Raw genomic sequence first — 25,191 nt, 5'->3', positions numbered from 1 at the left:
GAGATGCCTTTTCTGTAACTCAATTCCCTCCCAAGAAGGTGATACTAATTGAGTCTCTCTTATCATCCTTATATTGGGAAGAATGACAAATGTCACACTAAGTGTGGACACTCACAAATCTTATTAAATGGTACACTCTAGTGGGGTGATTCTTGACTGTAGTTATAATTGCAGTTGGAGAAGCTGCAAGGCATAATTTTCTAAACACCTTCCTTTTGTGCTATTCCTGAAATTATGGGATTATTATGACATATTCTGTGATACCCACCAATGGCTGAACAGAATTAGGCAAAGTAGTATTTGCCTAAATAGGCAAAGTACCTTCAGATATGGATTCCAAACCACAATTTCTCATCAACCCAGCTAGAATATAAACATATAAAAGGCCATAGTTTATCTCCAAGCCCTACTAAAGTAATATTAAGATAAGTGAATACAGGTCTAATGGGCTATGTTTATCCATTGAGGATATTGCATAGAATAATACAAGATTGCATTCAAAAAAAGTCAAGTGACACATAAAGCTTATTGTTCATTCTCTCCAGACTTTTGAAATAATTAGGATGTTTAATAAAGTAACAGTGTATAAAAATAAAGGCCTTGAAATATAACAAAAGTATATTCCATTCATGTTTCCTTCAGTCATAAAAAAATGTAGTTCTGTTGGATTTGTAACCAAAGATCTCAGCTAAAACAGGATTCCCTTAGAGCAAGCATACAGCTTATTTTTGACTGTTTTGAGGATGTTGAAATGGCACTTGCATTTTAACAATATGAGTTTGCTAAATACAGTTTAAAATCCTAAATTCTAACATAGTTTGCATTTGTGTTTAAATATTTATTTAATACTCAATGACTAAGAGTTAGTAGTGTTCAGTAATACATCAAAAAAAAGATAAATATCATTTGAAAGTAAATCAGACTTAAATGACAGCAAGTGTATTTAATAATGAAACTTTGTCTATTGTTTTATTCCCATAACAGACTATTATTTGCAGCATATAAAAGCAAACTCACAATTACATGAACAAAGGCTGAACAATTGTTAGGTTATATGTACTTGCAGTGTTTGTTCTTCCAGATAACAATGGTGTTCAAATGTTGAGGTAATAAGTTAAATAAGCACCAACAAAATCTAATCCATGACACTTTGAAGTGACATTTCTTTTTTGGAGGGGGGTTGTTTATTTTACAAATTTTTCATACACACTTGGCATCTGCTTATATGTGTTCGGATGAGTCCAGCCTTGAGAGTATCTGAAGAAGGTGAGTGTTGAAATTGATGGTCAATGGTGGTAAGCCAAAAACTGTATTTGTTTGCAAAGTAGTGACAGGTCCCCCGAGCACCATTGCATTCAATGAATGGTGTGGCTCTGAAGTCTTCCAGGCAGCTACCTGGAGAAACCAGTGACTGCCCTCCTCCTTCCGCACCAGCTGCAGTGTGCTAGAAGAAACCAGATAACAACAATTCAAATATAATAGAAAAGTACATAACAGGTAGTGGTGATCAAAAAAATAAGAATTTATTATGATGTCTGAAATTATATCTAAATAAACCATTGTATGATCAAAAAGATAATCAACTACAACACTGAGATGTGGGGCTATGGAAATTGAATGAATGAATGAATGAATAAATGTAATTGAAGTGCAAATAGAATAGAATAGAACAGAACAGAACAGAATAATTATTGGCCAAGTGTGACTGGACACACAAGCAATTTGTCTTGGTGCATACGCTCTCAGTGTACATAAAAGAAAAGATATATTCATCAAGAATCAAAAGGTACAACACTTAATGATAGTCATAGGGAACAAATAAACAATCAAATCATACCTTAAATATTTAGTATATATGCTTTAATAAATTAATATGGCAAAATTATGGACCTGTATGTTTTTCAAATGTAATCTAAATGCTTGGAACCCTGATGATATTGTGCCAATATTTTTACTTCTTAAAAGGGTGAATAAACCAGAAAAATAAACAGAAAATTAAGTAGGATCATAAATTTATGGATTTCATATTTGCCCCATAGTCTCTTTATTTTTAAACCCATAGGTATAAATGAAAGCTTTTGAAAAATGTCAACGTTACATTTGGAAGAGGATTTATCACTGAGATGGGAAGGGTTAAATCTCCAGGTGGAAGAGTAAAAAGCTATATAGTATGGGAAGCAAGAAGAGAGAAAAATGATTTGTGCAATTCATGATTTAGCATGACATGCAATTCTAACCCTGACCCTAAACCATAAGTTAGAGCTTAAGTATTCTATGTGAACCTGGTTAACTGTAGACAATACAGGTAGTCTTCAACTTACAACAGCTCACTTAGTGACCGTGCGAAGTTACAATAGCACTGAAAAAAGTGATAACTATTTTTGACACGACCATTGCATGGTCATGTTATTTACATTAGGATGCTTGACAACTGACTCACATTTATGACGGATGCAATGTCCTGGGGTCATGTGACCACCTTCTGCAACCTTCTGACAAAGTCAATGGGGAAACCAGATTCTCTTAAAAACTGTGTTACTAATTTAACAACTGCACTGATTCACTTAACAAATTTCTCACTTAGCAACATACATTTTGGGTTCAGTTTTGGTTGTAAGTTGAGGACTACCTGTAAACCATGAGAAAGGAAACTGTGAATCTAGCCTATTTATATGGAAGAGGATGAATTGATACAATGTACTGAGGAGGTGGATTCCCAGCAGGGAGATGGTGTATTCCAGGGAAGTAAGAGCAGCATTTTAGATGCTGCTACTGTATACGTGAAAGAAAGAGGGTAAAGACGGGCTCTCAATAATAGTTCACAGAGTATATTGTAGTTGCAGACAGCAGAGTCCTCAATCTGGCAACAGTTCCTCTATAGGGGTGAAACAATAAAGAAGTTAGCTTGGAAGAACCATCAAGTGAAAAAAGTAAGATTCTACATTTAGGCAAAAAAACTGCCTAAACTGCACAGGTACCGTATATGTGGTACCTTGCTCAATAGTAGTAACTGTGAGAGGGGTCTTGGAGCCCTTAGTGGACAATCATTTAAATATGAGCCAGCAATATGCTGCAGCTGCCAAAAAAGCCAACACAGTTCTGGGCTGCATAAACAGAGGGATAGAATCAAGATCACGTGAAGTGTTAGTGCCACTTTATAATGCCTTGGTAAGGCCACATTTGGAATATTGCATTCAGTTTTGGTCACCATGATGTAAAAAAGATGCTGAGACTCTAGAAAGAGTGCAGAGAAGAGCAACAAAGATGATTAGGCGACTGGAGGCTAAAACATATGAAGAACGGTTGCAGGAACTCGGTATGTCTAGTTTAATGAAAAGAAGGACTAGGGGAGACATGATAGCAGTGTTCCAATACCTCAGGGGTTGCCATAAAGAAGAGGGAGTCAAACTATTCTCCAAAGCACCCGAGGGAAGAACAAGAAGCAATGGGTGGAAACTAATCAAGGAGAGAAGCAACCTAGAACTAAGGAGAAATTTCCTGACAGTTAGAACAATTAATGGACAGTGGAACAACTTGCCTGCAGAAGTTGTGAATGCTCCAACACTGGAAATTTTTAAGAAGATGTTGGATAACCATTTGTCTGAAGTGGTGTAGGCTTTCCTGCCTGGGCAGGGGGTTGGACTAGAAGACCTCCAAGGTCCCTTCCAACTCTGTTATTATTATTATTAAGTGATATTCATGGTTTTGGGCCTGACAAATGGCTACAGGCCTGCCTATCAGAGCTGTAAATATCCACCTAGTGGCGGTTGTTTCTATTGTTGTTAGTTTTTGTTCTTACTTTTAATCCCATGTTAGCCAGCCAGATTTGCAATTAAATAAATAAATAACCTTACATAAAACAGGAGATAAATATAATTTTAAAAGCATTCTGAATTTGTACCCCAATCAGCAAAAGAAACACATACCATAAGGAAAGAATACCCAATCCATAAACTTCGCCATCCTTCAGGACAGTGAGGAATAGTAATATCTTGACTGTGAATAGCAATGGCAAGAGCAGGAGCTTCACAGACAGAACAGCGACTGATATAAGGTCTGATTTCTTCTTCTGCCACAGGCATCATTGGAAGAGAGGCTGTGGTTGAGAGCCAGTAGGATTTATCATTACGACTTGCATAGTAGCAGACATCCCCCGGATTGCAGTAAAGGAAAGGCATAGTGCTGAATCGAGCCAAACATGACCCAGCCAGGCCTACAGGAATAAATACAGAGAATAATCACCAATGTATCTCCAGGTGTACTTTGTTCTGAAAGTTTAAAACAATAAAGGCTGTCTTCCAAACTAGTAGGTACTTATGAAGTTCTGAAATATTTCAGAAACTTCCCTGTGAACGATTGGAAAGGGGAAATGTTAATATATTTGAGAATTTAGCAAAGTGCCAGAATGCTTCCACCCCCAGGATATTTTTTTTTTCATTTTTCTAGTATTAGTTTTCAGTAAGGTTCTAGACTTAGGCAGGGAAAACCAAATACATAGGTACAGAATAGATGGTACCTGGCTCAACAGGTGAAAAAGATCTAAAGTCTTAGTGAATCACCACTTAAGTATGAGCCAGCTGCAATTGCTGAAAAAGCCAATGCATTCCTGTGCTATATGAACAAAGGAACAGTATCAAGATCCTGAGTAGCAATAATGCTGCTTTATACTGCATTAGTGGGGCTACACTTAGAATACGGCATGCAGTTCTGGTCACCATGATACATAAAAGATGCTGAGACCTTAGAAAGTGTGGAAAGAAGAGCAACAAAGATGATAAAGGGTCTGGAGGCTAAATCATATGATGAACAGTTGAGAGAGCTACGTATGTCTAGCCTATCAAAGAGAAGGATCAGGGGAGCAGAGGATTGGACTACAAAACCTCCAGAGGCCCTTCCAGCCCTATGATTTTATGTTTTATGTTGAAGTACAGTAACAATAAGTAGTATGGCGACAGTAATGCTATAATAGTGATAGCACTGATAATAGTTGTTAGCCTTTGCATGGATTTTGCTGGTACATTATTTTGAGACAGTCAGCAGTATCCTCCAGAAGACCTGATTGTAAGTCTGGTGTAGATGTCTTTAATTACTTGAATTTTTGCCTCAAGTTCAAGAACTACAGTATGTTATGAATAAATACTATCACCTTTGGAGCCTCTTACATTTGTTTCGTTTTCTCTGTTTGCCTGTCAGATGTTTAATATTGGCCCAGCCATAGTAGAAATACTCTTCTTCTTTCAGGATAATAATCCATGCATCTGCTGAAATGGTCTGTGATAAGTTTATACCATTGTAAAACCACAGTACCAATTTGGTACACAATTTCTATTATGTTATCTGACAATGAATAAACTATTCTGATTGTTTGCTATTTATTGAAATGCTATTTAAAAAATTACAATGTATAATTTACTAAGTGGCTAAAATGCATACCGAGATCCTGGTTATGTGCTTTGTCTTGTCCTTCAAAGTACAATAAACTGTAGCCACTCCAAAGTTGGTTCATGCCCTCTGGACACATTGGCTCTTGAGTAGATTGGCTGTGCTTCACAAGAAGATAACCTATGTTAACACTGCGGCCTGGCATACCTTGCAGTCCAGGAGTACCAGGAACACCTGCTGCACCTAGAGAAATATAAAGGCAGGATGTTGTTTTTAAAGGTATTGCCACCCACAGTCTAAGAAAATCATGGTGACTTATTTACTGCTGAAAAAGTAGAAAAGAATCCACAGCTATTCAACTGAATTTATTTGTGCCGCTTCTGGCATTGTGTAGCAGTTACCAAAAAGTACTTCTCCGGTCTCTTTTTCTGGCTGGGAACCCATTTGGAGTCCTCAGAGCATGAGGTCACAAAGCTCCCATTTGTACAAGGAAACTAACCCTTTCCCTGGAGATCCTTCCCACCCAATGGGACTTTTATGACATTCTTAGAAATGCATTGTGCTTTGTAGCATTCCAACATCTGTTTCATGTATTTTGTTCAAATAATATATTTAAATGATCAGACCATGCAAGGTATGTTATTAAGCACCAAGATTGGTGCCAAAGCTTGTTATATACATGGGCGTTACACAGTCATCTCTCTATGCTTCTCTCCAAAGGATAAAGGAAGTGTCCTTAAAATAACAGCAAATACAGAGATGTTGTGGAAGGAAAAATATGTGCTTTTTTATTGGTTGTTGGAAGGAAATGCAGGTTCTTTTTGCTCTTTTTGCACTGGTTGTGGTGATCAGGCAGTCTTTGAGGTTGACAACATTGGGCATGTAGTGGTACTCATAAATACATACTCCCGAATATCTGAGAAAGATGAAGCTCTACTATGGGATGAACCACTCTCTTCATTTCTGCAACCCTTAGATATTATTTGCATACCATGCTTAAAAGTTAAAAATGCCAACAAAAAGTTGGTTTAGATATCAAGCTGTTATATAGAAGCAGGCAACCTCTCTCTGTTTCTTCAGTAGGATCTGCCAGGCTCACTATTTCATCTGAAAGGTTTGTTTTAACACTCTTTTAATAATAGTAATCTAAAAAACTGATAAGATCACATGAAGCAAAATATCAGTCCATAATATCATTTTTTCCAATAATAGTTCACTATTTAAAAATAAATTTTAATAAACACATTTATTTAAAAAAAGTAGGTAACACCATCTGAATTATTTCTTGTGTGAGAAAGGCATGGAATGTCTATTCCAAATTTATGCCCTCTTAGGTGAATCTTTCAAATAATGGTTGCTTAAGTGCCTTATCTTTAAAAAAAACCCTATATTTTTTCTTTAGATTATTTTGGCTCACATTCACATGTACACCAGTGGTGGGTTGTTACCAGTTCGCCCCTGATTGGGCGAACCGGTAGTGGCTGTGGCGGGAGGCTCTGCCCACCCACCTGGATGTCTCTGCGCATGCGCAGACGTTTCGTGCACACACACAAACACGCACACACCCACGAGCGAAACGGTAGTGATGGGATTTGAATCCCATTACTCATGTACACACATTCAACTGACCTACTGCAGTTGCAATCCTGCATTAATTTAACTGGGGAAATATATATGAATAGATTGGATGCAGAATTAGATGAATGTCTGAGAAGATACAAAAAAGAGAAGAACTTTAGGATTTACCTTCAAAGCCTGCTGGGCCGTGCAGTCCTTGTCCTCCTTGATCACCTCTGAAGCCTGGAGATGCAGCTATACCTCCTCCTCCTTGTGCTCCTGGTTTACCTATCGGGCCTCTAAAACCTTAAAAGTAAGGTTATTAAACAGAACAATTGACTATGACATTTTATTACAAAGTTGCTATGGTAATAAGTATTAAATCCACTCAGGATCTTTAAATAATGGAAGGTGTATGTTGCTCACAGATAATTCATGCTGCTTTGTATAGCAAAGCTATTAGTAAGATCCTATGAGGGGAAACTAAAGCAGGATCAGGTCACTGTGCCCTCAGCAGAAGTAGTAAAATCAAATATATGAGAAATGTCATGACCAGCACACTGGATTATCATTTCTGAATGAGAATATAATTATCCAAAGATTTCATCTGAAGAAGACAATTTATAGGGCAGGAACAGGGAAGGGCAGGAGGGCTGCCATAGAACAGGAGCTGTGTTGTTGCAGCTTTACATTTTCTACCAAATAACATTAAAGTTCTGCACTAAAAGAACTGGACCTTTTCTCAAGGGAAACACAGTGGGAGCCCATATTGCCTTAAACAAAGGATGTATTTTTTCACTCTAGAATATGTGCTTGTAAAGTCATTGCAGCAGGGACAGATACAAAATGTACTAGTAAAGCATTAAATCCCTGTATTTGTGTTGCTGACAGACTGATATATATAACAATTTAATCTCCCTCAATATTTTCAGGTGCCTCAACTATCCCTTTGAAATAAGTATTATTCGGTCTTTATTTGAAAAATAAATAGCTTCAGAACCCATGAACACCATTATTTTTGGTAGTAACCTCCTACCTGGATCTCCTGGGGGACCATGAGGACCCATTTCACCTGGAGGGCCCTGGGGGCCTATTTTTCCATGGGCGCCTGGTGTCCCTTGCTCAGCAACCAGTTTAGGAAGTAAAGGTGGCAATCCGGGGGAACCTGGAGGTCCCTGAAAACCTAAAAATTAAAAATCCAAACAAATCATTGATTTTGCAGATAGATTTTTCTACTTGCACCAGTTGAATGCCTATGCAATTTTTAAAATAAATACATTAATCAATTTAAGAAATTCGTATAGCTGCCCAACTCAAATGATACTAAATATTTATCCCATGTTGTTAGCAGTTGTTTATATGCACAAACTGCTCCATTTTTATTCCAGTTACCTTATTTTACCACCCATCTATTCTAATGAATCTATCACCTGAGAGAAAAAAAATGCCTCTTGACTCATGGGAAGCCAGTCCTGTAAATAGGTTTGATGAGCTACAGAGCCAATATGTTCTATATTCCTTACAACTATAAATATTACCAATAGGTGCTCTCTTATTACAAAGAGAGGGAGACATCAGTGCAATTTTAGGAGTATGTAAATTATTACTGAAAATGCTGTTAAAAATTAAAACTGTAAACATTCAGGATAAAGCAATGATAAAACTCAGTGGAATCAATGTTGGTTTAAATGTAGGAATTGTGGAAGTTAGAATACCGAATCAATCTACTTACCAGGGGGGCCTCTATCTCCTTTAGGTCCTATGGGACCAAAGTCTCCAGAAATTCCTGTTTGGCCAACAAAGCCCATGACTCCTTGTTCACCTTTATATCCTTCAAAGCAAAACAATGGCAGGCATGGGTTATTACACATCTGACTAGGTAGCCTAATTTATATTCTCCACACTGAGTTTTCCCATCATACCTTTTGCTCCAGCCAAGCCTGATATTCCAGGTCTTCCATCTGGGCCCTGGGCTCCTCTTATTCCTTTTAGACCATCTTCTCCAGCTACACCTATTGATCCCACATCTCCTTTCAAGGCAAATGAGCCAGCTGTGCCTGGAGTCCCTGGAGGTCCGGGGTAACCTTCAAAAGGTAAGTAGAATTCAGAATGTTCATTGAAGGGAAAGGTTGTGACACCAAATCTGACTATCCTTGATTGCTTTTAGATTGGTCCTGAGTGAAACATGGATGGGGATGGTTAAAATGTTTCTAATTTCATCCACAATGGTACCGAACTATTCGGTTGCTGGGAGGGTGGTGGTGGGGTGGTGGTGGTTATATTATTTCCACAGCTTGCTAACCACCTTTCCAATAGTTTGCATTCAGACAAAGATGGCTGCTTGTCTGGAGCAGCCCTGATCATATCCCACTCATAGTAACCCAATTGTATTGTAAAAGTTATTGTAATGGGTTAATGGGAGTTTGCTTCAATTGCATCATTTAAAACATAACCTTTGTATGCATGGAAAAGTAACTATAGTAGTGGTCAGAAAGAAGTACTCTGATTATCTTCCCTAAAAATAATTTACTACTATGTCAAAATGGGCCAGCTTGGATTAACTAATTTCCTAGGTCATTTTGTTTACTTTTTATCATTTCATTAGACATTTCAAAAATTATGACTAGATGATCTTTTGCTTGCACTCCAAAATACCACTAAAAACCAGCATTCGAAACTTTTATTTTGGATCTTGTAATATGTTAATTATAACATGCAAAGAAGGAAAATGCATAAGCTTAATATTTGGCGCTGTGGATCTACTAACAAATTGGCTATATTAATTTTAACATGCTTAACTGAAGAAGCCCTAACAGCCTGGTTCACAAATAATACTAAATCATAAACCATAGTTTATGGTTTATGAAGGTTACACTCACAGAACTTGCTAACCAAATCCAAACCCAAACTTTTGGCTTAGTATAATAAGTTCTATTTGTGTGTCTCTAATTAATTGCGTAATTACATGCCATACTTCTGAACTGCTATTTTGCATGAGAATTTCAGAGTTCAGTTGCCTTGCCTCAAACCTGGAATGTTATTAAAGTAACCCTCCCACATTTTCCCACTCTACAAAACATTTTCTAAGTAGTTTTTTAAATCATGCTTTTTAATTGATAGCACTAATTTATCAGCTTTTACAGATTACAGATTACAGGTTTTACAGATTACAACTATAATTACACTGCTAATCCTATGTGAATTCACCTGATATGAAGGGGGGGCATGACCTATGGATTAAACCTTAATTAAGAATTTATATTTAATTATTCTTAATTACCATTTTGCCTATTTAGTTTTTATGGTGAAGAAAGGCTAAATAAACTGCAACAAATCCAAATAGTTACAATGACTCAAAGTAACATCCAGTAATTCTTAAAATGAGTGATCTCCTTTTCTGAACTTTGTAGCTATTTTCATGTTGTGTTTGAATAGGACTATAGTTCATATATAACCATTGAATATATATATGGTAGTGTTGCATTACCTGGTACTCCATCAAAACCAGGTGAACCCACATCGCCAGGTATACCAGATATATTGGAGACTCCAGGAAATCCTTGTCTTCCATCTGGTCCAGGAGCACCAGCTGAACCTCGCCATCCTGCCAGTCAGAAATGAAGGAACAAATATTAGATACACTGTAGATGCAGGCTTTGAAAAAAGGGGGAGGATAAAGGACTGAAAGACAGCTGGATGATGCCAGTGAGAAGATAGAAGAACTGGATATCTAAACTGAAATGGAAATTCATTCTAAGATAGATTTGGGAGAATGATTAGTAAATACAGTAGGAAGGGCAAGTAGTTCTTCCTATCCCACATGAAGGGATGCATCAAGAAAATGGGGAAAATTAAGAAAAAAAGTATGGCATGCAAAACAGCCTGGAAATGATGTAATCACTGGCAGGAGAGATACAGTGGGAGGCTGCAACCTGGCTATTGTATGGGAAAGAGGGAAGAGCCATGGCCAGCCGCTTTTCCTTGCTGTCACACCAAAGCCAGACAGAAAATCATCCTTAAACTTTTGTTCAGCTTCCATTTTCAGAAGACTCTAGCAAATGAATTAGTGAGATAGGCTACATTAGAACCTTTATTGCAGAATCTTTATTGCAGATAAATCCCTAACCTGAACTTATCCATTGTTTTCCTGGATAGAAGAACTAACCTGACATATTATCATGGAGACCTGGCTTATGAAACAAAGGGAATTCTTCTCTCTTCTACCAGACTATTCTTTGCTATAGCAAGTTGGGACTGAAGGGCAGGAATGACATAGTGGTTTTTTAGTCTGCCATTCAGAGTGGCAGAAGATGCCTTCCCATCCAAGTAGCACTTTGGATGAGACTTTTCTCTTGTAAAAATTTTTTTAGTTTTGAGGATAGGTCATGAAGAGAGAAAAAATATTATTAGATTTGTGGTGGTCAACAGTCAAACAAAGCAACAGTTTAAAAAAAACAGTAGCTTTAAATACATCAGGAAAAAAACAGCAGAGGTGGTGAGATATCTTAGGCTCAATGGTTTTGGTTGATAAATAATGTTCTTTTTGTTGTGCTTTTCCTTTTCCTTGCACTATTGAAACTCTCAATTGCTAAGTCAGCAATGCAGATATCTTAAGTTGATAACTACTGTTCTGGATAACTATAGGTAATCCTCAATTTACAACCACAATTGGGACTAGAATTTCCATTACTAGGCAAGACAGCTGTTAAGTGAGTTGCACCTGATTTTGCCATGGTTGCTAAGTGAATCACCACAGTTGTTAAATGAAGCATGCGATTGTTAAGTGAATCTAGCTTTCCCCACTGAGTTTGCTTGCTGGAAGTCATTTAGGAAGGTTGTAGGTGGCCCCAGGATGCTGCAGTCATCATAAATCCGTGCTGTTTGCCCAGGGCCCAGATTGTGATGTGACTGCAGGGAGGTTGCAACAAATGTAAGTGCAAGAACTGGAATCGGAAGGCATTTTTTTCAGTTCTGTCATTAACTTCAAACAATCCCTAAATAAATGGCTGTAAGTTGAGGACTACTTGTACTAGTTAATAAAATAAACACATTGTCAAAGGTTTAGGAGGTGTATTATAACTAAAGAAAACAACTTGCCATTTTGAAATATTTCGTCTGAAAATGGTTGCAGTCAGCTATGCCAGAAAGTCAAGCACTCAGGTATAAAGTGAAAAAAGAACTATTCCTTCCTACTATACCAAATTACAGGGCTGTATGTTGTAACAAAAAGCCTCTAAGCATACAGACTGACACAGGGTTACTCTTAGGTGAGATGAGGTTTGCTGGGAATTTGTAAAAGCTAGCAAATGTTAGTAAGTATAGTATTCAATTCTAGAAAATACAAATTTGAGTCGTTAAAATAAAACTATTTTAATGTTGTGTAAGATGCACAGATGTTTAGGGAAAAAAATAACCTGTGTAGTCTTTAAATAAACACAACTGGATATAATATGAGCTAAATGGTTCTTACAGCTGTTAAATTTGCAATGTATTTATAAAAAATTCAGATTTCTGTGTAAATCTGAACTGTACTTTCTGACATGAAATTTAGAATAAATGTTTTGTTTCTTTAAAAAATGAAAGTATTTTATTAATTGTGAGGCTAATAAACTAACCTGGATCCCCTCTTTGCCCCTTCTGACCAGGAGGTCCTCTGCTGCCTTCAATGGGGCTTGGGTCTCCTTCTATACCCTTCTCACCCAAAACACCTAGAAAACCTGATATGCCATATCCATCTGGACCTGTTATGGAAAAAAATGGAAAATTCTATATTGAGCATAACACTTTTCTAAATATGGCAATATTAATTATCCAGCTTCTAAATGAAGAAGTCTTACATGCTAACCACAGAAATGTAAGACATAATAATATGGAGTTTTCATATTTCAAAATTTGTGAGTCACTATATAGCAAAAAATTCTCAAACATCCACTGGAACACAAATAAAACCCATATTAAAAAAACATGTTGCATTAAAATAACTAAGATGATCAAAGGCCTGGAGACTAAAACATATGAAGAATGGTTGCAGGATTTGGATATGGCTAGTCTAGAGAAAAGAAGGACTGTGGGGGGGGGGACATTATAGCAGTATTTTAGTATTTGAGAGGCTGCCACAAAGAGGAGGGGGTCAATTTATTCTCCAAAGAACCAGAGGGCAGGACAAGAAACAATGATTGGAAACTAATCAAGGAGAGAAGCAACCTGAAATTAAGGAGAAAATTCCTAACAATGAGGACAATAAACCAAACAGCTTGCCTTCAGAAATTGTGGCCGCTTCATCACTGCAGATTTTTAAAAAGAGACTGGAAAGCCACTTGTCTGAAATGGTATAAGGTCTCCTGCTTGAGCAGGGGGCTGGACTAGAAGATCTCCAAGGGCCCTTCCAGCTCTATTCTATTCTAAGATCAAGGAGAAAATTTTGGCCTAACACTAAAAAGACAAAACTGTCGTTTAACCTTTGTGGGTTTCCATTGCTGAAGAGGTTTACTTTCAAATATCTCAGCATGGCACTCTCAGATATGATCTGAATTAGAAGTGCTTTCTCAGATGTTATAGCCCCCAATAACAAAGAGTTTTCCACATTAGCACTTTAAATTGGATCCAGAAATTAAATGGAAAATAATGAAAATGATGTACCAACAGTATAATATAATCATAACACTCATTACAGTCAGTGTTCCAGCTGTTACATTTTGTACTTGGAAGCTTCTGGACTGCTTCCCACATTGCAGTAATCAAAATGAAATATTTTTAGGACATCAGTCAGTAGGATTATTGATATAAACTATAACAATAGCTTTATCCAGTAAAAATCGCCCCTTGCTACTGAGGAAATTAATGAAGCTAATGACAACTATAAAACTTTGCAAGTGTCTATAGATCCAAATTTACCACTTTTAAAGCTGGATCTATAGCTAGAAGCCTGATACTTGGGGTGGGGGGGAAGTGTTGTTCCTTTGATTTCAAGTTGGATATCACTTATTCATAAGAAAAGTCAGGTTTCACAATATAGGTCAGACCATCTCAAAACTGGAACATACCTGGTGATCCTGACAAGCCTTTAGAACCTGGCAAACCATCTAATCCAGGAAGTCCTCTGAGCCCATGCACACCTTCCAAAAATACAGCAAAATCAGTATTATTTACAGACTTAAGAAAAATATAATACAGAATTCTTTGAAAATTTCTGCTGAGTTTCAAATTGATAAAATTTTGTAGGCTAGACAAATGTTATAACCCTTATGCTATTGAAATACCATTGTTAGCAGAAGCTGAAGCACACATTATTGAGCCAAATGCAGGAAAATGCAAGAAAAAGCTAGTTGCATAAATTTAATTTTGAATACGGGTGAAGCCTGACAAGAACACTCACAGTCAGATTATTGCAAATATTTAAAAAGCCCTTAACGTCAAAGAAAAGCAGCTACAGCAGACCCAGATTCAAATCTCATATCTTTTTCAGCCCATGTATCATAATGGACTGACAGCCACTGATATCTCAGTAGAAGGAATGTTTGACACTTCGGTCAAGATGATGCCTATTACTAGACTTCAGGTTCTTTTCTTCTGACTTTTCCTGTTCTGGTCCTTACAAAGCTTTCACCAATGGAATGGATTCTTAAAACCTAGCCCATCCTTTCAGACTTCCAAAAATTCCACAGGGTTGACAGTATTTTTTAAACACATATGAAACACAGAAAGAGAAGTTGCCACTGAATGTAGCCTATAACATATTAATATCAACTCTATTGGTAGAATTTAATTTACCTTTTCTTCCTGGAAGACCAATATTTCCAACATTTCCTTTGTCACCAGAAGATCCAGGAATACCTGGATCTCCAGGTGCACCTTTTTCTCCAAACCTCCCTGGGAATCCTACAGAACAAATAAATATGTATCCATTAAGTATCAGTATATTCCTCCAATAATGGTAAAACATCAATTTTTGCAAGAATCCATTGTTTATTATTTTAACACTGAAAACCAATATAATGGGAAATAGGTTATGCCACATTTGTTATATTTAGATTATGGGCTTGCAAGGTGCTCTTGATTAAAATTGAAAGGAGTTGGTGATGGATATTGAGAATAACAGAGCAAAATAACAACATCTTGAACTAAGCAAGGTTTCTGTTAAAAGTCATAACCTTTAAATTTAGGTAACGAAAACATTTGCTATATTATATGGGACAATCAGACACTAAAAAATCTGATTATATATTCTCTGGATTTGGATCTCTTGCTTTATTTTAATTTAATTTTCTTGTTTGGGCAACAACTTGTTAGATTTTTTTATCAAGCGCACTTTGATTTTATTGAAAAGAATAAATAGAAAAACAAGCTTGATGAGACAAAACCTACAATTTTTTATTAGCAAACCATTCTTTTAATTTCTCACAATAAATATTACTTAGGGGAGATACTTCTGACATGTTTTATATATATAATATTAATTACACTTACCGGTAATATTTTGGTTGGAATAAAAAGCCTTAAATAAACAATTTTTGTATCAATTCCCTGACAAATTCCAATATCTTGGAAATTCTTCATAGTCAAGATTACCATTAAGAAATAAGAACTGGTTATGTACAAAATGTATTGTATTATGGCTCTTATTACTTTATATTAAAATAGAGCCAGATGATCTATTGGCATAAATTTCTGTACCAATCTTGAACAATACTGGGTTTCAAATATTGTTCTTTTAACTATTGACTTTTTAATTTAACTTTCTTAATCTTTTAACTGGATGAGTTTTCTTGGATTCACCGTATTCTTGGAGATATTTTGGTCTGGGTTCAATAATCAGGAAATTGTGCAATGTTTCTTGGCAGGCTTTGCACTGATCCTTTCCAGATCATACTTAAGCTACTGAACTGTCTTCTTTCCCTTAATAGCTGCTTTGAGAAATATCCCAGCCTATCCAGGAACATAGCTATCGAGTATTTCTCAAAGAAGGACACTCTTTTGCTATTACTGTTTTATATCTGAATCTTTACTAGGCTAGAAGTCTTCAAATGATTCTTAGTCACCTCCAGCTTTAACCACATGCAGAAGATTTTCTAGCTTATTTCCATGAGGCTACGGGGCTTCCGGTTGTCTTGAAAAACCAAACTGAGTAACATCACAAGTCAAGTGATTTTGCTCCTAGTCCAGAAACAATAGTTTCAAAATGCTTTGATTCAGCTGAAAGCAGAATGAGCTTCCCAACACCCAACTCTTGTAGCATTCCTCTGCCCTTCCTTCAGAAGCTGATGCTCTGAGGTGCCCTTACTTCTCCCCCTCATCTTTCTCCTAACAAATGGAGTTAAGAGATATTTTGAAATAATAAAAAATATTTGTAGCTCAGGTTTTAGATTTTGATAGTGGTTTGCTCTCCAAGCTTGTTTCAATTTAGTTTTGGAATGTTTCATTACCAGACTAGGTAACATCATTAGCAGGATTATATTGTCCTATTCTCTTTAGCTTATAAATGTCTTGTGTACCAGTGTGGAGTTACAGATATCTGGATGGGGGTGGGGAGGGTGTTGCTCCTCTCTTATTGGGGAGCTAAAATGGTGAAGTGATTTGCAAGGGTGGAGGGCCAGCTGCTTTCTTTTTCTGATATTTTCCTATTTACTGATTGGGACGACCGCTAGCCAGGGCAAGGTGGGATCAATGCTGGATGATTATGGCAATGGAGAGAAAGCTGCCAGATTCTCTCGGCTGTTTTAACATGCAAGCAAATATATACAAACAGTAATTCAGGCAATAGATCATTCAATGGACTAGGTAACCTAGATGACATTATCTGACTAAAAAACATCAAGTGGAATTCATGATGAACAGAATAACTCTATATATGAAGATTTATCTGGTGACAACCATGGATTTAAGGAGCCATGGTGGCACAGTGGTTAGAATGCATTATTGCAGGCTGACTTTGGCCACAGCCAGAAGTTCAACCCTGACGAGGCTCAAGGTTAACACAGCCTTTCATCCTTCTGAGCTTGATAAAATGAGGATCCAGATTGTTGGGGACAATAAGCTGTCTCTGCAAACCACTCAGAGAGGGCTCTAAAGCACTGTGGTGCTGCATATAAGTCTAAGTGCTATTGCTGTTACTATCTGGTGACAATCACGATGCATGGAATATTGTGGTTTAGAATATAAGAAGAATAAATGGTAAAAATGAATGTATTCATGAAAGTGCAGGTTTGAATGATGGAGTAAAATGTTTCCCAGGTAGTATGAACTAGTATTAGCCAGATTGTTGTGGGTATTTATAGCTTGTTTTTATAGTTGCATTTTATGCTACAACGAACAGTGAGAAATGAAAGAACCTGGGATAAGTTTTCAGGAAAAAATGTGCAACATTATAAAACAATGTGATCTAAGCAAGTAGTTCTTTTGTTAGGTGACATGGATTGAGGGGTCAATTCAGAACCCCACTGTTGAGCATCTATTTACAAAAGATCTGTTTTGAATACGTGGTATATGCATAAGTCCTTGCATATAATGGTGGGGAAATTATTATTGTATAAATCTAAAAAGCACGATTGTAAGTTAGAGAAAATTGATGAAGGGTATAATGGTGGTAAAAGGTTCTGAAAGTGAAAGTCATAAATGAATATGGTTTGAATAAAAGAGTTTAGAAACAGCACATTGATGTGGTCCAGTCATAAAGATAATGAGTGAGGATCAAATTGCAAAATAATTATATTACTGAAGATGGATCATCAACAGGAAGGGGAAAATAAAAAAAAAATCCTGGATGGATGGATTTGAGATCTTCCAAAAAAAAAAAAAAAAAGAGGGGGGGGGATATGAAAGAAAAGGCAGTTTGAAGAACACAAGGCAATGTGGTATATGGATGAGGAGAAAACAAGGATGGTAAGCAAGGACAGAAATCACAGAGAGGGAGACAGAATTGTTTTAGTTTAAACCATTGTTCGTTTTTCTTATCTCATGCTTTGAGGTTGTTTGTCTTTTCTGCATGAAGCAAAAAATGGCTTACTGTAAAGGGAATAGCATGGTGGGTATGTACGCAACTTCTCAATGTCTAAGTATCACATTGTCTACTCATACTATTTATCTTTTTTGTTATAAACTTTGCTATTTGTGAAAATCTAAAATATAAAAACTTCACCTCCTTGCCCTATTAACCCCTGGGAGCCTTGAGGGCCTTCCATGCCTTCCACACCAGCGTATCCTTGATCCCCAGCTTCACCCTTCTTTCCTCTGTTGCCTTTCAACCCTGTAAAATAGGAAAAAAAGAATACTTTTTAATATAGTGTTATTTCTGACAAGCTGGGCCCCATGAAGTCTCCATTTGATGCTCATTCATAAATATTTCAGATATGTAGTATGGATTACTAAAAGGATCAACAAGAGGAGAAGAGTGGTATTTTTCAAATATTAAGAATCATATTGTGAACATATGTAAAATAAATAAATTTTAATATAAATAAAATAAATATAGACAACCTGATGTCTACAGGCCAAGTTTGGCCTTAAGGAAATTGCTGTCAATGACTGGAATTTTTTGGGATAGGATGATATGAGTCAGTGAGCCAAACTAGGAGGAATCCCCAGGGTAGAGCTTACACCAGAGGCTGTAGGGCTTATTTGTTTCAGTAGACTTTTAGTTGCTCAGAACCTTAAACCTTAGACAAACACAGAGGAAACACAGGAAGCCCATAGTTAACTAGGGAAGGAAGGCAATGCAGCATAGACCTAAATCATGGGTGTCAAACTCGTGGTGTCTTGTTGCCATCATGTGACATTTCGTGATGTTTTTTCCCTTCACAGAGCTTGGATGGGTGTGGCTTGTGTGTGATGCATCCGGCCCACAGGCCGCCAGTTTGACAACCCTGGCCTAAATCCTATACCTAAACCACTAATAAACTGCCCAAGTCATGGCAATTGGCAGTTGGCAGATAGGTACTATCCTATCTATCAACCTATAACACAATGTTGATCAACATGCTAGCCATTTATATGTTAACAGCATTTTTACTTACTGTATAGCATGAAAAACCTTGTAGTTGCTTTATAAAACAAATTCTGAATACCTATGCTATAGAATCGTAATCAGGTCAATTGCAAAAAATGTTGTAATTCTCATTCTTTCCTCATATATAATTTCTTTGTATGTTTTCCTATCTTCCGATCTTTTATCTTCCTGATACTTGAGATCCATGTAGGACAAGCTAACAAGGGACCAAAGCAACTGTAGGTCAGAGGTGCAGTTTTGCTGTCACCCTTCCTGCCTAGAAAATTGTAAATCTTCATCATTTTAGTTTCTAGAGATTCAAAAACTTGTTAACTTCGGATTCCCATGATAGATACCTGAGAAATTAGGGTCCCTTTTAAATACTTTCCAGGCCTGATCCTCTTAATACTGCCACCTGTTGAGACTTTTATTGAGAAGCATGTAAATCAGTGGTTCTCAACCTGTGGGTCGGGACCCCATTGGGGGTTGAATGATGATTTGCCAGGGGTCGCCTAAGACCATCGGAAATATGGGAAGTATACTTGCGAGTCGAACAATCACGCCCCAATGGTTGACTCCACAAGCCAGCTGCAGGCTCTTCAAATCGCTAGCCGAATTCGGCTTCAGGCGCGATGAATTAAAAAAGAGAGAAATCTTTGCTCTGATGTCTCCCTCTCAAGCCAGCTGCAATCACTCCCAATCGCTAGCCTAATCTGGCTTCAGGCGCGATAAACTTAATAGGGGAGGAGTCTCCGCTTTAATGCCTCCGTCCTCAAGGCGATTGCAAGCAGTTCAGATCGCTAGCCAATACGGCTTCAGGCACGATAAATTCAAAACGAAAATAATTTTATGGTTGGGGTCGCCATATCGTGGGGAATTGTATTAAAGGGGTCGCCACATCGTGGGGAATTGTATTAAAGGGGTCGCAGCACTATAAAGGTTGAGAACCACTGATGTAAATGCTCTAAATGAACTGAGGGAGAGACACCAGGGATTCCCTCCAGATGTTTTAAACTAGAGTTCTTATGACTAAAGTTCCCACAATTAATTCCATAGCCCCGTTAGAAATTATAGGCATTACAGAGCAAAGCAACTTAGAAGGCTACACACCTGCCACATTTAAACTTATTACTGCAGATTTCATTTAATTTGGTGATATTGATGATGCACATTTTTGACAGGTTAGCTAGCTTATTTATTTAATTCTCTTACTAAGTCCATAACTGGTTGGGTTCACTCAACATGGCAAGCCAAAACCAGATCAAAACACAGATGTATAAGATCTTACTGTAAGCAGTGAACTCAATCAGTGCATGCCATCATTATGTTATTTCAAAACTGAATAAGGTAAGGAGAGCCTTTAGATCATGGCTTTTAAATTCTTTCCAACTAGCAGGAATGATAGGATATGTCGATACTTTCTTCTGTATAACAAAGCAAAATATTGCATCTGTGTAAATATTTCTGCACGTCCCCTATATTGTATCTTTGATTGTAAGTCCCGAGTGCATTGGAAAGCAAGGGCAGCAGACCACACCTGCGTCACTCTGGGTCATGTGGCCAGGAGAAAGGAAAGTAGGGAATGAGGTAGTCAGCAATGTTCCCAAATGTTGTCCAGTTGCTTCTCATAGAGGTTCTCTTCAGCAATGGTTTTCTCCACAGACCCAGTTCATCTTCAAACCCAATCTTTCCTTTGCTAGCTTCTCCTCTCCACAGCAAATTTGGTTCTGCTATGTTCAGTTTTAGACAGAGACAGTCCTGATTCCCTTTACATAATTTCTTTCCAACGTTCTGATTAGTTACAAAGAACAGAAGTCTAGTAAGAATGTTGAGTTACATTGGAGCTCAATTATAAGTGTGTCTGTGTGGAGAGAGAAAGCAGAGAGAGCAGGCTGCATTCTGAGTGGTCTGAACATTGCAATGTTAGTTTTCATCTGGAAATGGGAATCATTATCATGATAAAGATCCTGATTAAGTTAAAGATGACAAACGTACAAAGCATTTGAAATGTATGAATTGCTCTATCTTAGTTAAATAGAACATTCAGCCATCTTCTGTAATGATACTGAAATGATCAAAGATATTGTAGTCATTTCTAAGTGCATACAACTGTTAATGAATCTGTTCTCTAGTTAGCTATTTCATCTGATAATGAATTAGTCTGTATTATAAATGCACACATGTACATATTACACATACATAAATACCTGCTTGTCCAGCTATTCCAGGAATTCCTTTAGAACCTTTGCTTCCTGGCAAATTTATAGTATCGCCTCTGTCACCTATTAAGCAAGAGACATGTTTAATTTTACCAGTATCCCTCTTTTGAATATATTTTAATGTAAAAATGTTTTTTTTAAAATTTGCATTTATATCCCGCCCTTCTCCGAAGACTCAGGGCGGCTTACACTATGTTAGCAATAGTCTTCATCCTATTTGTATATTTATATACAAAGTCAACTTATTGTCCCGAACAATCTGGGTCCTCATTTTACCTACCTTATAAAGGATGGAAGGCTGAGTTTTAAGAGAATTTCTTATTATACACATCCAGATTTAGGGAGACATTCTACAAGATTTTCCCCCCAACAGATGGAGTCACTTTGACTCTTTGATTGGGGAAGATCATCTGATTTCCCAGACTGGACTAAGAAGTACTAGAACATATTCCAGGAAAGAAATTATGCTAATATTATGAAATGCCAGCATGACTGAACACAGGGTAAAAAATTAAGGAATCCCTTCCCCTTAGCTATTCCTTCCCATGTGTCCAAGCAGATATTACATGATGATAAAAACTCTCCCAATGTTTTCTTATGCTTTACAGAACTTAAAACTAAGAAAAATAACATTCAAGTTATAGAAAAACCATATATGATAATAAAATTCCTGCAGGATACTCACGTAATAATCTGCATTTCCCAATGGATGGGAACTTATAACACTATATATGAATAGATAACTAAATTATCACTCTCCCAAACTTTTCTAGGTGACTCTTTCTTTAGAAGTCTGAGATAGCAGATATTTCCTGTTTATAGGATTACCTGTTTTACTCATGCTGTGCCAAAGTTTTTGTAAGATATACAAATGCATTGCTTTAAACTAGGCCATATAAAAAGGATTGATTGCAAGAAATCTCTTAAGTGAAGGTTTAAGACCTTTGGTTCTATGGCTCCCTTATGTCTAATCTGTATCATGCTTTATTCTGTGCATGTATACAATGTTAGGGGAGAATGAGGAAATTCTAAGGTAGATAAAAAGCAGAAGTTCCTGCAAGAATGAAAGTAGGAAATCACATTTTTTTCTTAAATAAAGCATAAAAATTCAAATAAATTGAATTAGAAGACAACACATATAACCAAGATATTCATCTTTGCTCAGATAACACCACCAACAAAAACTTTATATGAAGAGACTGGGAACGCCTAACAAATTGAATAGATATGAGCTTCCCCTAGCACTTCTGATAGATTATAGAATGTTCTTTGTTGAGAATTCTGCATTGGTTTTAGTACGATACAAAAAGGCAGCAGGTAAATATGAAAGTATATGAAGAATAAAATGATTCAAGAAACCAAGTTCAATGTCTCTATTAAACTGCATATATGAATTAAAAAACAAACAAACTTAGATTCCTAAAAATAATTGGACTCACCAATTTCCCCCAGTTGGCCAGTTTCACCAATCACACCTGGAACTCCTGGAACACCTTTTTCTCCCTATCACATTGAAAATGGACACAATCTTATCAATTAGAATTAATATTAACTGGAAATTTGGTTTTATCAGAATAATGTCATGAGTCTTGATAAGAAGAAATTATAGAATGTGTAGTGTCTTATGTTTTTTAAATTTATCAAATTTGTATGCTTCCTGATTCTCAATTAGTCTGGGCAACTCATAACTAAAACAGGAGAGTACAATTAAATTTTATTACAATACAATACAATAAATAAAATAATAAAATAAAATAAAATATTGTGTGAATTACTGATAGGATAAAAACAAAACCAAGTGGCTTCACTATCCCTCGACAAAGGCCTGCATAAAATGCCAGGTTTTCAAAACGCTCCAGGTTCCTATAGATAATATTGTATAATTGAAAGGACCTGGAGCAGACCCATCCTACCAGAAGAAATTGTTGGTCTCTCTAGTAACCAGGTCCTATGCTTTAGATTCACCTTTGAAATAAAGAGTAAAATCTCTTATGATAATTTAATGTGTTGTGGGCTAGATTTACAGAATTTGGTTTAGGGATTTTGGTGCTCTATGACCTCCCATAAAGTAAAGTTAAAATACAGAGGTAGTTTGATTCATGCATGCAGACAGCCATTAACACATCCAGTTTTGCTCACCCTCCATCCAGTGATTCCAGGGAAGCCAGGAATACCACGAGAACCTGGGATACCAGCATATCCTGGAACACCTCTTATTCCTTTAATTCCAGTGTCGCCTTTCTGACCTTTTTCAGAACCAGGCAATCCAGGTAAACCTGATATTCCTGTCTGACCAGGTAATCCGAGCAATCCTTCATGTCCTACAAAAATGCAATTGAAAATGTTAATTTCTTCTCTGCAAAACGTTATGTTTCAGGCATGCTTGGCATCAGTAGTAGCTCTATCCAAATGTTCTTGCTTCTAAATTGGCATGTTCAGTAGGGGCACAGGCCAACATCATTCTGCCTATCTTGCGAGGTCAACCAAAAGGGCTTGCTTAAGATTCCTCCATGGTGAAAGATAACAGGATCAGAAAGCAAGACCTTCTCAGTGAGTCACCAAATGTGAAATATGCTACCATCCGAGAAGCATCTGGCCTTTCACTTCTGGCATTCAGTCAGGCATTGAAACCTTTTTTTAAAGACATTTGATGCCTAATATTGACTTTATGGTGAACATTTCAAATAGGGTTTTTTTGTTTTTAGTTACATTTTGCTATTGTAATACAATATGGTTATTATATTCATGGATGTCTCTTTTATGCTGCTATGAATTGCATACTAGAACCCTTGATTAAAAAGCAATTAATTAATTATGATTAGAATGCACTTCTTTTCCATGAATGGGATCAATTGGCTGTGAATGCTATCCTGGTTTACTAAAGCACAGCGTTCTCTGGCTTTATCACTTGAAATGGTGGACCATAGCTGGACATTTTCCTCAAGTATTTGGATCTCTAAAAAACAATGCTACTCTTGACTACTTCCTTAAGCCCTCTCATAAAATTCCTCCAAGATAAACTGTGATGGTCACAACCTCATGTCAGGAATCTAACAAGGCTGTGAAGAGGATTCAGAGTATAATGAACCCCAGCCGCCTCAATTCAGGAAAAGCCATTTTTTTCTGTCTTCTCAGCTTGAATATGTAGAATTCAGACTACTGGTATGGCTCTATAACTTCTCCAGTTTCCCAGACATGCAGGCATCTGAGGTTTCAAAAAAGTCCAAAGACCGTTAACATAAGCAGCACTACTCTATGTGTCTTCTACTCTCTGAGAGTAATCTGCAATTGGCTGCAACCCTCCTTTTCTATTAGTCTGAGACCATTACAGCTGTATTGTCCACAATTCACTAGGAATCTCTTCTTTTTATTATTTATGTATTGAAGTCATTCATAATTCAGGGAAGGGAAAAATTGAAGAAAAGTAAGGGCAAGAGTTGTTTCAGTTATGACAGACTAGTAAACTAGGGGTGGGGAATGCTTTCATACAAGGAGGAATGTACAATCTGATGAGAAGGAAGCTTGCCCTCACTGTAGAAGAATCAGAATTTGGTGCATACTGTAAGGGTACAACAAAACTTTTAATATATTGTATTTATGATATATAGTGGCTCTTTACCTTTTAAACCGATATTCCCTTTAACACCAAGTGCTCCTTCATTTCCCTTTTCACCTTTCACTTCCAGCATTACGTTTGGCATAATTTTAGGAGGTGCTCCTGGTAGACCACGATTTCCACGCTCACCTTTCAAGATAAGAATCCTAGTCAAGGATGTATTGGAAGCATACAAGTTGCCTTATATTAAATTTAATTTGTGCCTTGCTCTATTTTCATTTTTAGCAATTTCACTGCCAAAGGCTTTTCCAGCCCTATCTGGAAAAGTCAAACATCAAAACCTGCACAATATATGCTCTACTTTTTCCTCTAAACCTAGACATCTAGTTATCTAATGAGAAAAATGCATGCTGTGATAATATTCTTACCATATAAAGCAACATGTTTAAGAGAAAGTAGCAGAAATTAAAAAATGCTTTGTCCCTCTTCTTGCAGAT

At 36.9% G+C, this 25,191-nt stretch overlaps 1 protein-coding gene across 2 annotated transcripts in view; it reads right to left on the bottom strand.

Annotated features, from left to right (window-relative positions):
• Positions 1-525: 525 nt before the first annotated feature.
• The window catches only part of COL4A2 (collagen type IV alpha 2 chain), a 217,425-nt gene continuing 192,759 nt past the window's right edge, over positions 526-25,191 (bottom strand). For both annotated transcript variants that reach the window (XM_058184419.1, XM_058184418.1), the window contains exons 33-48: positions 24,758-24,883; positions 23,278-23,459; positions 22,578-22,641; positions 21,127-21,201; positions 18,074-18,181; positions 14,710-14,817; positions 13,983-14,054; positions 12,555-12,680; positions 10,427-10,543; positions 8,862-9,023; positions 8,672-8,770; positions 7,976-8,122; positions 7,129-7,245; positions 5,434-5,625; positions 3,927-4,213; positions 526-1,444 (exon numbers count right to left, since the gene is read on the bottom strand). In XM_058184419.1, the coding sequence (XP_058040402.1) occupies positions 1,190-1,444; positions 3,927-4,213; positions 5,434-5,625; positions 7,129-7,245; positions 7,976-8,122; positions 8,672-8,770; positions 8,862-9,023; positions 10,427-10,543; positions 12,555-12,680; positions 13,983-14,054; positions 14,710-14,817; positions 18,074-18,181; positions 21,127-21,201; positions 22,578-22,641; positions 23,278-23,459; positions 24,758-24,883 (2,237 nt within the window). In that variant the 3' untranslated portion in view covers positions 526-1,189. The remainder of the gene's footprint in view (positions 1,445-3,926; positions 4,214-5,433; positions 5,626-7,128; positions 7,246-7,975; positions 8,123-8,671; positions 8,771-8,861; positions 9,024-10,426; positions 10,544-12,554; positions 12,681-13,982; positions 14,055-14,709; positions 14,818-18,073; positions 18,182-21,126; positions 21,202-22,577; positions 22,642-23,277; positions 23,460-24,757; positions 24,884-25,191) is intronic.

The sequence above is a fragment of the Ahaetulla prasina genome, chromosome 1 (assembly GCF_028640845.1).
Source record: "Ahaetulla prasina isolate Xishuangbanna chromosome 1, ASM2864084v1, whole genome shotgun sequence".
NCBI lineage: Eukaryota > Metazoa > Chordata > Lepidosauria > Squamata > Colubridae > Ahaetulla > Ahaetulla prasina.
Note: the sequence above shows the minus strand (reverse complement) of the source record. Positions and strands in the feature narration are given on the sequence as shown.